Source organism: Dipteris shenzhenensis, chromosome 22 (genome assembly GCF_047967505.1).
Source record: "Dipteris shenzhenensis isolate YYH24624 ecotype China chromosome 22, Dip_SZ_1.0, whole genome shotgun sequence".
NCBI lineage: Eukaryota > Viridiplantae > Streptophyta > Polypodiopsida > Gleicheniales > Dipteridaceae > Dipteris > Dipteris shenzhenensis.
The window spans coordinates 21083818-21099132 of NC_141617.1; the positions used below are offsets into that span (position 1 = coordinate 21083818).

Sequence of the window (15315 nt, forward strand, 5' to 3'; positions counted from 1 at the left end):
CCAAAGTAAAAGGCATAAATATGTGTGTGTGCTTGTATGTGTGGCAATAGTATAATAAAATATGGTGTGCATAAGGTCCATGGTTGAGGTGGCAGGGCATAACCATGTGCCATCCTTCCACGTAAGAGGACTCATAAGGTGTGTTGTACATAATCCATGGTAGTAACAATATAAAATGATAAGGTGGCATGGGTCCTCCATGTGCCACCCCTCCACCTAGGGGGTCCCATGCCTGCATTTAGTGAGACATGGACCAAGGACCATTGGAGAAGTATTATGAAATAGGTGGAGATGGATATTATATTGGATTATTCCATACTTGTTGGCTCTTGCGAATGCTCCCACCCCCCCACTCTCGTCTACCGCCCTCGCGCTGCGCGGCCCCCTCCCCCCTCCCCTCCTCCCTCTCCGCCGCCTCTCTGCTCACAGCCGCCGCGCCTCCCTCCGTCCCCCTCTCCTCCTTCTCCGCCCGCCATCCGCCCCCTCTCTCCTTCCTTCTCCGTCCCTCCATCCTTCCTCGCCTCCCCCCCCTCGCGTTGCGCTATCACCCTCCCGCCCCCTTTCCTCCCTCTTCCCCACCTTTGCGCCACGCTGCCATCCCCCCTGTCCCCTCCCTCGTCTTCTCCTTGCTTCCCCGCCCTCCCTCGCGCCGCGCTGCCACACCCTCGTCTCTTCTCCCTCCCCTTCCCCGTCTTGCGCCGCGCTGCCACCCCCCCTCCCTCCTCCTTTCCTCCCCTCCCTCGCCATTCTCTCCCCACTCTACCGCCTCTCCTTCCCCCGCTTCCTCGTACATCTCCATCCCTCCCTCTTTCCTCCCCCGCCTCTGTCCCATTCCTCCCTCCCTTGGCTCTGCCACTTCCTTTCCCCCGTCTTTTAGAGCTTTCGCAGTCTGTCGGTGCGGTATGGCAGCCGTAAGTCCGGAACCGGTGGCCCAGACGGACCCCCCCTCCTTTAGCCTACCGCATAACACTGACAGAGCATCAGGTCTCCTTGGTGAAGCAGGCCGCCCCCGTGGGATCATGCTCGAGGGAGAGGGGGGGGCTGAAACCAAAGGTGCCGGGGGGGGTCGCTTGCACCGCCTGCAGCCCCGAAGCCAGCACAGACCTCCTCCGTGCCTATCCCCCCTGGCCCGGTGGAGGGGAGAGGCCCTTCCCCGCAGACGGCCAGCACCACTCCAACTCTTTCGACAGCCAGCACCCCTCTTTCTGGTTCCGACTCCTCATCTTCGTCCCCCCACCCAAGGGCAGCTCCTAGAGCTCTACCTTTGGAGTTTTACCGAGCAGGACCTTGGGATTACTTGGATGCAGCTGGTATTGGCTCCTTCCCTGCATGCCTAGACATCAGCATCTTCTTCCTCCGAAAGGGGGCGGAGGGTAAGGTGTCCGTCCTTGCCTCCCATGATGGTTCTAGCTATTCCTTCACTATCACCAGTGACGGGAATTGCTATGGACGAATGAAAATGTTTGGGAGACGATTCGCTCGTGATCAGTCCAAGGAGCAGGTACAGGACTAGATCGGTAGCAGAGCTGCGGAGCTTCTTCAGCAGCAGTGGAAGGAGGGTGATGCTCGTCTGAGATGGCGCCACAGCGCCAAACGATTCCGCCTTTTGGTCATCATTCGACCGCCTCTGGAGTGGATCTACGCGGAAGGGCTCCGCCCTTGGAGGACCTTAGAGGTAGCGGGCTTCTACAGTATTTCCTTGGCGGAGGCTTCGAGTTGGTTAGAGAGAGCTTACCACCATGGGACGAAGGGCCTTTCCCCTCTGCTTAAGGTTTTAGAGGATGGGTCCGATGATCCGGCCTCTCCGTCGAAACCTTCACAGAATCGCCTTCGTCTGCACACTGGACATCCTATGACCACCTCGGCATCGACTGCAAGCAGACAGCTGTTTGTGGCCCATCTCTCCTCTCCATGAGTATACGCATTATCTCTTGGAACGTCAACGGGTTCCACTCATCAGGAATCCGCGGCCCTAGGAAGATGGTGCTCAGACAGGAGCTCCAGCCAGCTTTGGTGGGAAGGGTAGATGTGCTCGTATAGGAACACAAGCTTTCGGCTTCTCAGACCAGTAAGTGTGGGAAGGTCCTCACAAGACGCTCCCACACCTACTGGGAACCTTCGATTGGCGAGCAGGGGAGGAGCGGGGGTGTTTGTACCTCCATCGACGCTTCTCTAGTTCCGCATGTGTGTGGTTTTGACACCTTGATCCCAGGACGAGCCCTTTGGGTGGGCTTGAATATATTGAGGGATCCCGCATCGGCATCCTCAATATCTGTGCCCCGACCAACCTTAGACGGAGAGCTGCTTTCTGGAGCTCTTTGACAGACTTATTGCCAGAGATGGATTCTTGGATTGTAGGAGGGGATTTCAATAACCTTGAGGCTTTAGAGGATGAGCAGGGACGGGACCCAGAGTTCCTCGGTATAGCTCAGTTGGAGCAAGTGGAATGGGACTCCTTGTTCGCTGTGGGAGGTCAGGACAGTTGGAGGGAGCCTTCCTTTTGTAGATGGACAGGGAGCCTGGACTTCTCTTGGGGTTACAGGAGGGAGGGAGGTAGACTTTTGGAGCGGTTGGACCGTTTCTATGTCAGTGATTGGGCGATAGGCAGAGGTGGAGAGTCAGGGGTGGTTCCAGGGATGACCCTCTCTGGCCATGCCCCAGTCATCCTAGTCCTGGACTCAGCCTCTCATTCCTTATCTCCCCGCTCGTGCCGGATCCCAGACTCCATCTACTCCAGAGCAGCGGTTCGCAGCAGAATAGTGGACCTGTGGGAGCAGGATTGGGACCCCATGGGGGATATGGTAGCTCAGGTAGCTCAGGTTCTTGCCGAGTCTAGTCTCATATGTCAGCAGGAGGCGACAGGCAGCAGTGGTGGGCGAAGGAGAGGGGTCTCAGACGAGACCTTGCCTCGATACAGCGGATGCAACAGTCTTCTCCAGGCTGTGAGGAGCTCAGACGACAGGAGGTTAGAGCCCGAGCCATGTTAGAGGAGATCACCCAGCGATGCTCAGAGTTCTCGTTTCATGCTTCCAAGTCCTTTTGGGCTAGGAAAGGCGACAGGATGTGTAGAGAGTTCTTCAGGACTCATGGCCAGAGGTCAGCAGGGGAACAGCTCCGATCTCTTAGAGCACAGGATGGTAGTGTCAGGACAGGTTCAGACGAGGTCAGGGACTTGGCGACAGATTTCTAGAGATCCCTGTTCCAGTAGGAGCCCCCAGACCCTCGTGCTCGTCGATGCAGGGAGGAGGTGTGGAGGTATATGCCGTCGCTCGTGCAGCCTAGCATGAGTGAAAACCTTCTCGCCCCATTCATCGTGGCAGAGATGCAGGATGCTGTGAGCGATATTGATGGGCAGAAATGCCCAAGTGAGGATGGGCTCTCTAGAGCTTTCTTCACTACCTTTTGGGAGCAGATCCACCATCCCTTGCTCGCAGCCTTTCAGCATATCTTCTCCAGCGGACAGATGCCAGAGAGCCTTGCGACAGGCTTGATTTGCCTCATCCCCAAAGGGGGGGACCGTCAAGAGATCAGACAGTGGCGGCCTATCACCCTCCTCCCGACTACCTATAAAATCCTCGCCAAGATGATCAGTAGCCGCATCTGACCCCTGCTACATGACTTGATCCATGACACCCAGACTGGTTTTGTCCAAGATCACAGCATTTTGGACAACATCTTCACATTCTCAGAGGCGACGGAGTGGGCCCAGCATAGTGGCCAGCACCTTGCCATACTCCTTTTTGACTTTGAGAAGGCGTACGACAGGGTAGACTGGTCCTTCTTGGAGGGCACACTTTCTCGGTTCGGTTGTGGATCAGAGGTATTGCTAGCCTCTACAGATCGGCCTTCAGCCGGGTTATCATCAGTGGCAGGATGGGGGAGAGATTCACCCTCGAGCGCTCAGTAAGTCAAGGCTGCCCGCTTGCGCCCTATCTCTTCCTATTTTTTGCGGAGGCCATGACTCACTTCTGGAGTCCGCAAAAAAATCAACTGGCAGGTTTTCTTACCACTGGTCTCGTAGGAAGTGAGTCCGCAAAAAAATCAACTGGCATAAGTCAGTTGGTTTTCTTACGGATCTGGGAGCCAGCTCACAGTGGGGTATTTTCCTGGGGTTTCACTGGATCCCTAGAGGACAGACGACACGTTACCTGGGATTCCAGATAGGGCTGGATATCACGCCGGCTCAGCAGTTCCTACCGGTCCTAGTTTCCATATGACGGAAGCTAGCCTTCTGGAGCACGGCTCGGCTATCTCTGGCAGGCAGGGCCCTTGTGGTCAATTAGTTCCTTCTAGCCACCGCTTGGTACGTGGCATCTTGCCGGTGTTTCTCGAGATCGTGTGTAGCCTAGCTGAGGAGACTGGTGCGGAACTTTCTGCGGTCTGGCTCAGATGGTTCCGGCACCACCAGAGCCCGGTTCGCCTGGCAGACGGTCATTCTCCCCCAGACAGAGGGCGGTCTTGGCATCATAGATCCAGAACTGCAGAGTTAGGCATTACTTGGCAAGTTAGTCATCCGCGGTCTGACCCCAGGAGGGCAGACGTGGAAGCTCTTGCTTCAGCATGGTCTCAGCGCATGTATCCCGCAGAGAGGGGGTGATTGGCAGCCGTTTATCCGGTGGATTTTCACTTCAGCCCCGCTCCCCCTTCCTCCGTGGCCTCGTCTCGGTTTGGAGGAAGTTGCGGCACAACCTCTCTCAAAGATCATCAGAAAGGTCCTTAAGGATATTGCATAAAAAAAGGATGCCAAACCGCACATCCCTTGAAGAAATAGCATGGCGACTATAAGAACTGGAAGAAGCTGAATGTGATGTGCAAGCTCTCCAACTGTTGACAGTTGTCATGGCATTTTTGTTTGCCTTGATGAATAACCTCATGCAGTGCCGCGTCTCTAACCCTCGCTTGTAAAGATGGATGCAATATCATGAGGGTTGATCCTTTTAAGATTGTCTATGAGCTATTCTATGCTGAAGATTCTTCTTGTATAATATTTCACAATACACCAATCACACCCTACCCTGTCTATGTGTGCTTTGTAGATGTATCTTCACCTGATTTTCAGTTCAAGCTACCTCTTTCCATTGTTTGCCAATAGATAAGCCTCATTTCGTCTCTCTTTTCCATCTTCCAAGCATGGCTGACATTTCCGTATTCTGTGGTCGAGTGGAAGAAAATCCAAATGAGTATCTTGTGGCCTTCAAGCGCCGTTATGTTTCTCTCAACTTTCTTACTGAAGATAGATGGCTGTTGGTTCTTTCCAGATTTCTAGAGGGTTTGGCTCAAGTGTGGTACGAGAAGCAAGCCGAAGACGTTCGCCAAAGTTGGCCGAGGTTGACAGCAACTATGATCGAGTATTTCAGCAAAGAAGAGGAGCCGGAGAATGTGTACCTGCAGGTGGCAAACCTGAAGCAGTCAGAAGGTGAGATGATGTGTCGATATGTGGATCGAGCGGCTGTGCTCCTGGACCGTTTAATTGCCACGCAGGACAACGTCGGATTTCGAATTGGAATGACTCAGCATGTGTTGGGCTATCTCGTAGCAGGAGCAAGTGATGAATTTCGTTTTAAGCTTAAATGGAAGAATCCAGAAACCATGGTGGTAGGACATGAGATTGCTCAAAAGTTTGATTAAGTTCAATCTAGCCCCGCTTCAAAGAAGACAATTGTCCCTCCGTAACTCCCTCAATTTTTGCAACAATAACTTGGGGGGTCCAACTCAGAGGCATACCCCCACTTCCCATCAGAGATATATCCACCGCCTCCACCTCAAATGTATGGTCCTCCCTTAGATGCTTACCCTCAACAAGGAGTATTTTCTCAACCTCCGCCTAGAAGATTTCCTCAGCCTCGTCCACGAGCCTCTCTCCTTTCTACTCCCTCGGTCCCTCCTGCTGAAGAACCCAGAGTCAATGACCTAGCCAAGGCCCTGAATGATCTTTGGCTTGAGATGGTGGACATAAAAAATCAAGCTAATCGCCCTCTAAGAAAACGTGCCAATGTTGTGTGCTACGAGTGTCACCAGAAGGGTCATTATCGCACGGAATGTCCTAAAATTCCAAGGGTGAATATTCTAAGTGAATCAGGCACTGAGGATTCTGACGTAGAGATTCTTGACCTCGGAAAAAGAAGTTGTACCACCTCGGATCCCTCTCCAAACCGTGGACTCGCAGGAGTAAGTGGTCGCCCTCGGATTTTTCCATCGGCTCGAGGCAAGAGGACTGTTCGGTTGTTCAGGACCTTGCTCATCGGTCTTTGAGCATCACACTTCCTCAACTAATGGCATTAAGTCCTAAGGTGAGACGTGAGCTGCAGCAAGGGCTCTCAACAAGGAGGAGCAAGAAAAAGGAAAAGGTACGAGAGGTTTCTTCTATCTTTGAAGAAATTGATCGGCACCCGCATACAGTAGATGTCATCATAGATAATTGCCGTGTCAAAAGTGTGTGTGTCGATGGGGGAGCTGCATGTAATATCATGGTGTCCCGTATGATGAAGAAATTGAATTTGAAATGCACAAGGCGTTCCTCCACTCGAATCAAGGTAGCAGATGGTCGACGACTCGCCACCCTAGGATTCATTGAGGATTTGCCCATCATTGTCAATGGGTTAACCACCACCGTCAATTTCTATATAGTGGACATCGAAGATACAGGCATGAGTCACCCAGCCATACTCGGGAGACTATGGTTGAGAAAGAGTGATGCAATCAGCTATTGGAAGATAGGACACATGTCTTTTGGTGCTTCTAAGGAGAAGATCCTGATGCAACTAGGTGCCACTGAACCAGAAGAAGAAGAGGAGCAAGAAAGTGATACTCTCTCATCCTCAGTGTCTGAATCAATGGAAGAATCAGATGGAGGGGAGGAGTTCTCAAAGAAGGAAGTTTACATGATGGAGGTGTCTCCGACTCTGCCACCTGTAGAAAAGGTAACAGCTAGTTCTCAACAGCTTGAATCTATGCTTTCCCCAGACCTCACTCTAAGTGTGAAAGACTTCCTAGAAATGTTCAAAGATTTCCCTGATCTCTTAGCAACTAGCTATCACCACCTTCGCCATGTGACTGCCATAGAGCACAAGATAGAGCTGAAGCCTGTGGCTTAGAAGTATCGGAGATTAGGGCCCCTACAGACCGATGCTTTGCGCTTAGAGTTGCAGAAACTTATAGAAGCTGGGTTTATTGTTCTGGTTCACATTGTTCTGGTTCACAATACTGAATGGGTTTCACCAGTGGTAGTCATCCTAAAGAAAAACAACAAGTGGTGGGTCTGCATCGACTATAAGAAACTCAATGCGGCCACTAAGAGGAACCATCATCCTCTTCCCTTTCAAGACCTCATTCTGAGACGGTAAGTGGTCATGAGATGTATACTTTCTGTGATGGTTACTCCGGGTTTTATAAAATCAGAATTGCTGAGGAGGAGGTGCTTAAAACCACATTTGCCACACCCTGGGGGATTTGCATTCAAAGTAATGCCATTTGGCCTATCTAATGCTCCTGCTACTTTTAAAAGATTTATGCAGATGGTGTTTGCTTCATATTTAGGGGTTTTCTTGGAGGTGTTTTTAAATGATTTCTGTATATTCTCGGCACGTAAGGAGCACATCATGAAGGTTAGGTTGGCCTTCCAAAGGGTCAATGATGCGAATGGCAGCCTCAACCTTGATAAATGCACCATTGGAGCCACTCAAGGGAGGTTACTGGGACATATTGTCTCATCCGAGGGCGTCAAGCCTGACCCCAAGAAAGTAGAAGCTATCCTCAAGCTCTCCCCACCACCAACCAAACGTCAAATACGCTCATTTGTCAATCTAGCAGGATACTATCGCCGCTTTATTGATCAATATGCTGCTTTGACGTGACCCATGACTATGCTATTAAAAGATGGAGTTGATTTCTCTTGGGATAAGGATTGTGATTATGGGTTTGTACAAATTAAGAGTGCTTTAGCTTCAAAATCCATTCTACGCAATCCTGATTGGTTAAAGACTTTCTATATCAATCTTGGGCTTGGTGAGCACACTCTGGCGGGTATTCTTCTCCAGCAAGGGGAGGATCGGTTCATGTATCGCGTTCGATTTGCTTCTCGACAATTGCTCGAAACTGAATGACGCTACTCTGAGGCTGGCAAGCATGCTTTGTCTTTAGTGTTCTGCTTTGATAAATTTAAGCATTATGTTGCTCGAAAGTCCTTCATTATAATCTGTAGCAATGGTCTTGCAAAGCAGATTCTTCAATCACCAAATCCTATGGGCCGATTGGTCAAGTGGTTGACAGTTTTACAAGATAATGATTTTTCTTTCAAAATTGTAAAAGGGGGTTGTTCCAACTTGAAGAATGCTTTGATTGATTTAGAGGAGTGTCTCGATGTAACCCTTGTAGCGGCCATAGAAGTTGGGGATCCATGGTATGGTGGTATCTACAGGTTTCTGACTGCTTTCTCCTTTCCTCCAGAAAGTACTAGCTATGAGAGAATGAAAATCCGTAGAGATAGTAGGCTCTCTTTGATGGGGTGTTGTACCGTCAAGGCCTGGATGGGATACTAAGACGGGCCATTGATGCAAGTGAAGTACCTAAGGTATTGAAGCATTATTTTGTGGAGGCCACTATGCCGGTGACTATACATCTAAGAAGATTTTACATGTTGGGTACTATTGGCCAACCTTGTTCAAGGATGTCACTATGTATTGCAAAACTTGTGAACCATGCCAATTCTTTGGTAGGAAGGATTTGCGTCCAGGGCAACATCACCCAGTGATGTCCATCCTTCCGTTTCAGAAGTGGGGAATAGATTTTGTTGGGCCCCCACCCATGACTGCCCGCAAAAAGAAGTATCTTTCGGTAGCCACTCAGTATGTTACTAAGTGGGCTGAAGTTATCGCCCTCCCCGCTGCAAATGGTAAGGTAGTTTGAAATTTCATATTTGAACGTATCTGTTGCCAAATTTCATATTTGGGACAACCATGGAAATAGTATTTGACCATGGGAGTCCATTCTTAAATGAAGCAATGGAGTTGCTCATGGATCACATGGGTATTGATCATCGCACTTCTAACATCTATTATCCAGCATCCATGGGACAAACGGAGCGGACCAATGGCCTCCTTTGTAAATCCATGGGAAAAATGGCCACAGGGAAGAGGAGCCAGTGGGATCAGAAGGTCACTGAAGATGTGTGGGCTTACAACATCACTCATAAAACGTCTACAGGTCACACTCCTTTTGAGTTGGTGTACGATACTGAGGCAGTTTTACCCCTAGAGATAGAGATTCCGGCCTTGAGATTGGCACAAGAACAGAGGATGACAGAAGATGAACATTGAGAGTGCGTAACTGCCTAGCCCACATGGGAGACTTTTCCACACACACCATGCATGTGGGAGGATGCATTTATTGGGAGAGACCCCCTCTCTTGGCTATAAAAGGAAGGGGCTATTCCTTGATGGAACACGCTCATTCTTGTAAAGCCACCTAGCTAGTACTTTGATTTCCTCCCCCCCCCCCCATTCTTCCTTTCAAATAAAGCATGACTCTCTTCCCTTGATGTCTCCATCTCTACATTCCACCTCCCAGCATGTACATGCTCCTCTTCCCCCTCTCCCTTCCCCCTTGTGGCATAGTCCCTCTCTTCATTCCCACCCCTCTTAATCCTTTTTCCCCACCTATGTTAATGCTTTTTCCCTCACGTTCCCTTTTCCTCTATGGCCCTCAAGCGTCCCCATGCCTCGCGTCTAGCATCATGCCTCGAATTCTTTTCTAGTTAATAACACAGAGAGAGAGAGAGAGAGACAGAGAGAGAGAGAGAGAGAGAGAGAGAATTTGACCAAGCAAATGATTTTTTGGTGGGAAGGTTCCTCTTGGCAGTGTTACTCCGTTTGCCTTAATGAATTCATCTGCAAGGTAGTACTCTTCCATGTAGATTTAGTTGCTTTTATTGAAAATAACTTGATGGGCTTTTAGATTGACCTCTTGCTTTTGGAATTGTTAGCTCTTGTTATATTGAATATAGTGTGGTTTGTATATGTTGTGAATATCAATTTGACAATATCTAGCTTTGAAATCATCTCTTCAGTAGAAATTTCACTGATAAATTTGGGTAAGAGCCGAATTTTAATGAGTATGAATTCTATTCGTTGGATCAATACTGCAAGGTCTGTAGCTGTCTTATTCGATCAGCATTTCAAGGAATATCCGAGGGTGTTCTTTCATCCATTGTCCAACGATTCAACGATTGGTAACTTCAATTTTATTATATTAATGAAGTTTTTAATGTACTGTTGAATATATTATATGCACCAAATTGTTTAGGATTGGGCTGCTAAGTCTCAAACATCTTTGTTTCAATGAGTGTTTTCTTATGTAGGTGAAACATATAATCTTAATAGTAAATGCCGCTGTTTCTTTATGTGGCATTACATGAAGGAAGCTTGCTTAGATGGTCAAGCACCAGAAAGTTTCAAGATAGCTTCATGTGATTTATCTAGCTCAACATTAAAGTCCATGGACATGCTTCAGTTTGTCACATGCTTTGACTTTAGTTATGTGCTACAAGAAACGATATGTCACATGTTTTTGCAAAAACAGACTCTTAGGAGCTTATATTCTTCTCAACTCCCAAATCATTAGTACTATTGTGGCTTTCTTGAACCCTCTTTTTTTAAAATGTCATCCTGATTAGTTATCTGGACCTCTGCCTTCTTTCTGGCAAATTTTGCACAGTTTGGATGTCAGCAAATTTATTTCCCAAATAATGGTTTTGGGCCAAGGAGTGCTGGTAGCCTGCAAGTATCTAAAAATGCGCTTAATTGCATACCACTGTGCGGTCTTAGGGCTGGGTCTATAGCTGCTAAGACAAACTAAATGTCAGGATATGTGTTGCATAGGTAAATGAGGCAGCCACCAACCTGGCTGTAGAGATAGTGGCATTAAAAGATTCACCACTATTGTAGATTGACAGTTTAAGCCTAGGTTCAACTAGAGTTGAAATCAGCTTATAATTATACATTTTGAATCTGTGCTTTGTCTCTTTTGACATAGAGGGTGCTTTTGGTTGGACTCTTCTTCAAACCTTGGTTGCTTTAATTAATTGTGTATTTTCTCATAGCAAGCCGGCAGAACTTTTTTGAGATCATACAATGCTTTACGCAGCTTACACACTTTACCTTCTTATCCAGGGATGTCAAATCCAATGGGCTGACTCACATACGCATCCTCATGCAAATCCCCATTAAGGAAAGTGGTCTCAATGTCCAACTAATACATTTTCTGACCAAAAGGAGTGGCCAACACCTAATGGTTTTCATCCTAGAAGTGGGGGCAAAGGTCTCATCATATGCTATCATTTTTTGAAGGGAATAGCCTTTGGCAATAGACAAAGCTTCGAAGGTACAAGGCTGGTCTGCATCCGAGTATTCGTGCCCAAGTCAGCATTAAACACAAGACAAAGCTCCGAGATTTGATACATTAAGTCTTAGTGGTCGAATTGATGAAGGAAAATCCGCTACGGTCAGTAGCTACCTCAAAAGGCAAGGATGGGGACACCATCAAAAGAAATATAGCCCAACAACTCAAGGACAAAAGCAGGTCCAATTTCAAAAGCCGAGGGGTTCATCAAAGCTCTACAGAGGAAAGTTAAAGCTTACCCCAGAACTGCTTGAGGCCTTCCGAAAGGAGGGTAAGTGTTTCCATTGTGGAAAAAAAGGGCATATCGCTGCCTAGTGCCCCGAAAAGCCTTCGGGTTGGTGGGAGTAGAAAACGCTAAAAGAACCGCCAAACCCTTTTGGCGGGAGGAGTTCTTACTATGTTGAATAACTGATCTAGAAGAGTTAGAGACCATAATGCTTTGATTCTATTCGATCTAGGAGCTACAAACAATTTTATCTCAGAAGACCTAGCTTTGAGGCTAGGAATTAAGACTAAAGAATTGGGACCATCCCTAGATGCAGAGCATTTTTTGAAGAGGATCCAGTTAAAGTCACTCCCAACATAAAGCCATAAACTCTCATTTTCATGCACAGGAACAAGGAACACAGGATCTTGGCCAAAGGAAGAGGCGAAATAATTCCGGTTGTATCTAATATTTCTATTGGTAAATCAATAATATAAGCTATTTCTGTGCACTTGGTTTCCATTAGAGAGAGAAAGGGTGAATCTCAAGTGGAAGTGAGTCCTCTAGAAAAAGAAATTATTCAGTTTCTAGATTCTTTCAAAGATCGATTCTAGGAGAACTTCCTCTTGAGAGGTCGGAAGATGATGCCGTAGAGCTCATTCTTAGAAGTGAGCCCTTGAATCGGCCACCTTATCCTGGGGCTGCTCGTATACAAACTTGCCTTGTGCTGAATAATTGCAACCCTCCTTCGAATGGTAGATGTGCTACGTCCTCTTGGGATAGAGATGGCAGGTGAATGTAAGGTGATAGAGAGAATGCTACGTGAGATTTGTTAGAAACATGGTGAAGGGAGAGAGAGAGAGAGAGTTAGGGTGTGAGGAAATAATGCTCAAATGAAGACATGAAGAAGACTCTCATTCATTCATCAAGTATGACAAGACAAGTGAAGTACAAGCCTTATATAGGCTACCCACTCACACACTAACACCTAGTGCATATTGGATAAGTCCCATGACACATGGCACTCACACAAGACACACACATAGACTAGTACTAGATCACCTAGTACTACACACCAACACTTCACACCAACACACTCTTTGACTATGATATCTCCAACAACCCCCTTCAGAGCAAAGAGTGTGAGACCCAACACGCAAAGAGTAGACCGATCCCCCCTCCAGCGCAATACTGCAAAGAGCAAGTCCAACTATCCAACACCTCCCATGTGATAGTGACTTCTCAGTCAGCTTACGACCGGCAAGGGCAAACCATCACTCGTCACTTCTCGTTACTCTGAATTGGGTGGGCAATACCATCAACCAAAGTAGAAGACAATACATTCATTTTTGGGGGACAACCTAGGGCAGAGTACCTCTTATTGACTCCGAATACATTCAATTTTGAGGGACAACTCATGGCTGCGAACCTTTATTTGACTCAACACAAACACACTTATTATAGGGGCCTAGAAACTCCCCAATCCTGGTCAAATGGATCCTTGTCGTCAAGAGAGAGGCCATGAACCTCTGTTGTAGCTGCATGTATCTCCTCCGAGGGCTCTTCAAGTTCAGCTTCGTCTTCAGCCAGAAGATTGGCATGATGCTTCTCTTATTCCTGTGCTTTCTTCTTGAAGCAATGGGCTTCAATGTGTCCTTTTTTCTTGTAAAACCTGTAAATAATGTTCTTGGTGGTCTTCTATTTGCTTGTGGAAGCAAATGCTTGATCAATAGGAGAGGCAAGCTATCTCTTCTTGGATGTCAGTCTTGCTTGCCTTTGTGTCCAACTCCTCAATCACTTCTTTCTTGATTGATTGTACTTTAGTATGAACCATATCTTTGACTGTAGAGACTAGTTGAGGAGTAGGAGGAGAGTTCTTACATGAGTTCACAACCTCAGCAATTACTCCATGCTTGCTAGGTCCCTCTCTAACTTGAAGTTAGGCTTTACTTCTACCAGCTCAAGCCTTAACTCTCTGACTGCTTGTTACAAATAATAAATCCGTTCATGTTGTCCAATGATAGGTCGTTTGGACCCTTCTTGCTGGTAATTGTGTGCATACGGAGAGGGCATCATGGCTGCAATTGTAGAGTAGGAGTCCTAATAGTTGAGGTTGATGGAGTTGAGGGGGATTTGGAGGAGAGGGCAGGACATTCCATATTTTGGCTATTTCTTTAGAACTCCTTAGCTGAACCTAACCCCCAAGTTGGGCTGGGGGTTTAGCCCTACTTGGGGTTAGAGACCCTAGGAGCTTGCTGCGGGAAAGTACGGGGCTGTAGAGAGAATGTACAACGGGTTGTAAAGGGGACTGTACGGAGCTGTACGGTTGACTGTACGAAGGGTTACTATACGGAGTTGTATGACGTGTGTGTGTGTGTGTGTGTGTGTGTGAGAGAGAGAGAGAGAGAGAGAGAGAGAGAGAGAGAGAGAGAGAGCTGTATGATGTACAGGCGACGGGCTGTGGTACGGAGGTACGGATGACGGAGGTACGATGGCTATGGTACGGACTGATGTACGGGCGGAGCTGAGCGGGAGAGCAGGAGAGGGGAAAAGCGGGAGAGCGGAAGGTACGGGGAGAGAGAGAGAGAGAGAGAGAGAGAGAGAGAGAGAGAGAGAGAGAGAGAAAGAAAGAAAGAAATTTTATTAAAGGTCCACGGAAGGCCATACATGGCCTATGGGACACAAAATCATCCGAAAGGAAAATACATCATCAACGATGTGCCAACTAGGTGGCCTCATCGTAATACAGCTAAGATGCCAAAAATGGCTACAAAATCCTAGATACAAAATGAAATGAAATAGAGTACCAAAAATTCCTAGATACAAAATGTAAAATATGAAATATGAGGAACATCGTCTTCCCTAAGGGGTCTGTGATCCAAAGAAATGATGGAAGTCATGGCCATCGACCATGCCTCCTGCCATGAGTGTGAAGATCTGGGCAAGTGTCAAGTGGGCTGCTGGCGGTGCCAAGTCTCCATGGAGCAATCTCCTCCGAAAATCTGCCATCATCCTCCGTCGTCTAGAAATAAAGCGACGGGTACGGCCTCTGTGTAAGATCATCCTGCGGTGCTGCTGGATCATGTCATATGTACCTCCTCGGGGTGGAACCATCGGTGCTCTCTGGCAAGATGGGCTATCTCTGTGCTCATGGTCCTGCGCCTCGTCCTTCTCCTCATGAATAACCAGGTCTCTGGCAGGGATGCGACGGTGCTCTCTGAAGAATCTCTCTCTGTATCTGGTGATCTCCCTGATGAACAACGCTAAGCAATACTGATCCTCATACTCCATAATCTGAGAGAGAGGTCCAAATCTGTGCCCAAATAAACAGTGAAATCTGCCACGGATCTCATAATGAGAGAGAGAGAGAGAGAGAGAGAGAGAGAGAGAGAGAGAGAGGAAGGAAACGATCCTCACATAATGGAAAGGCTCACATTCCTTCATCAAGTATGAAGTTACAAGTGAAGTACAAGCCTTTATAGCCTACACGCTCACACACTAGCACCAACCCTCTTTGGCTATGATATCTCCAACACCCCCCTTCAGAGAAAAGAGTGTCAGACCCAACACACAAGGAGTAGATTGATCCCCCCTCCACCACAATACTGCAAAGAGCAAGTCCAACTATCCAACACCTCCCGTGTGATAGTGACTTCTTAGTCACTCGGCAAGGGCAAACCATCACTTGTCACCCCCCCTTACTCTGAACTGGGTGG

The 15315-nt window shown here is 47.8% G+C and overlaps 1 protein-coding gene and 1 pseudogene across 1 annotated transcript in view; both read left to right on the forward strand.

Moving 5' to 3' along the window:
* Positions 1-15315, forward strand: part of LOC147887862 (YbaK/aminoacyl-tRNA synthetase-associated domain-containing protein) — a 92927-nt gene that overhangs the window by 65014 nt on the left and 12598 nt on the right. The window contains exons 6-7 of the mRNA XM_087393800.1: positions 9842-9891; positions 10143-10225. Coding sequence (XP_087249926.1) covers positions 9842-9891; positions 10143-10225 — 133 coding nt within the window. The remainder of the gene's footprint in view (positions 1-9841; positions 9892-10142; positions 10226-15315) is intronic.
* Positions 2340-2987, forward strand: LOC147887863 (uncharacterized; annotated as a pseudogene).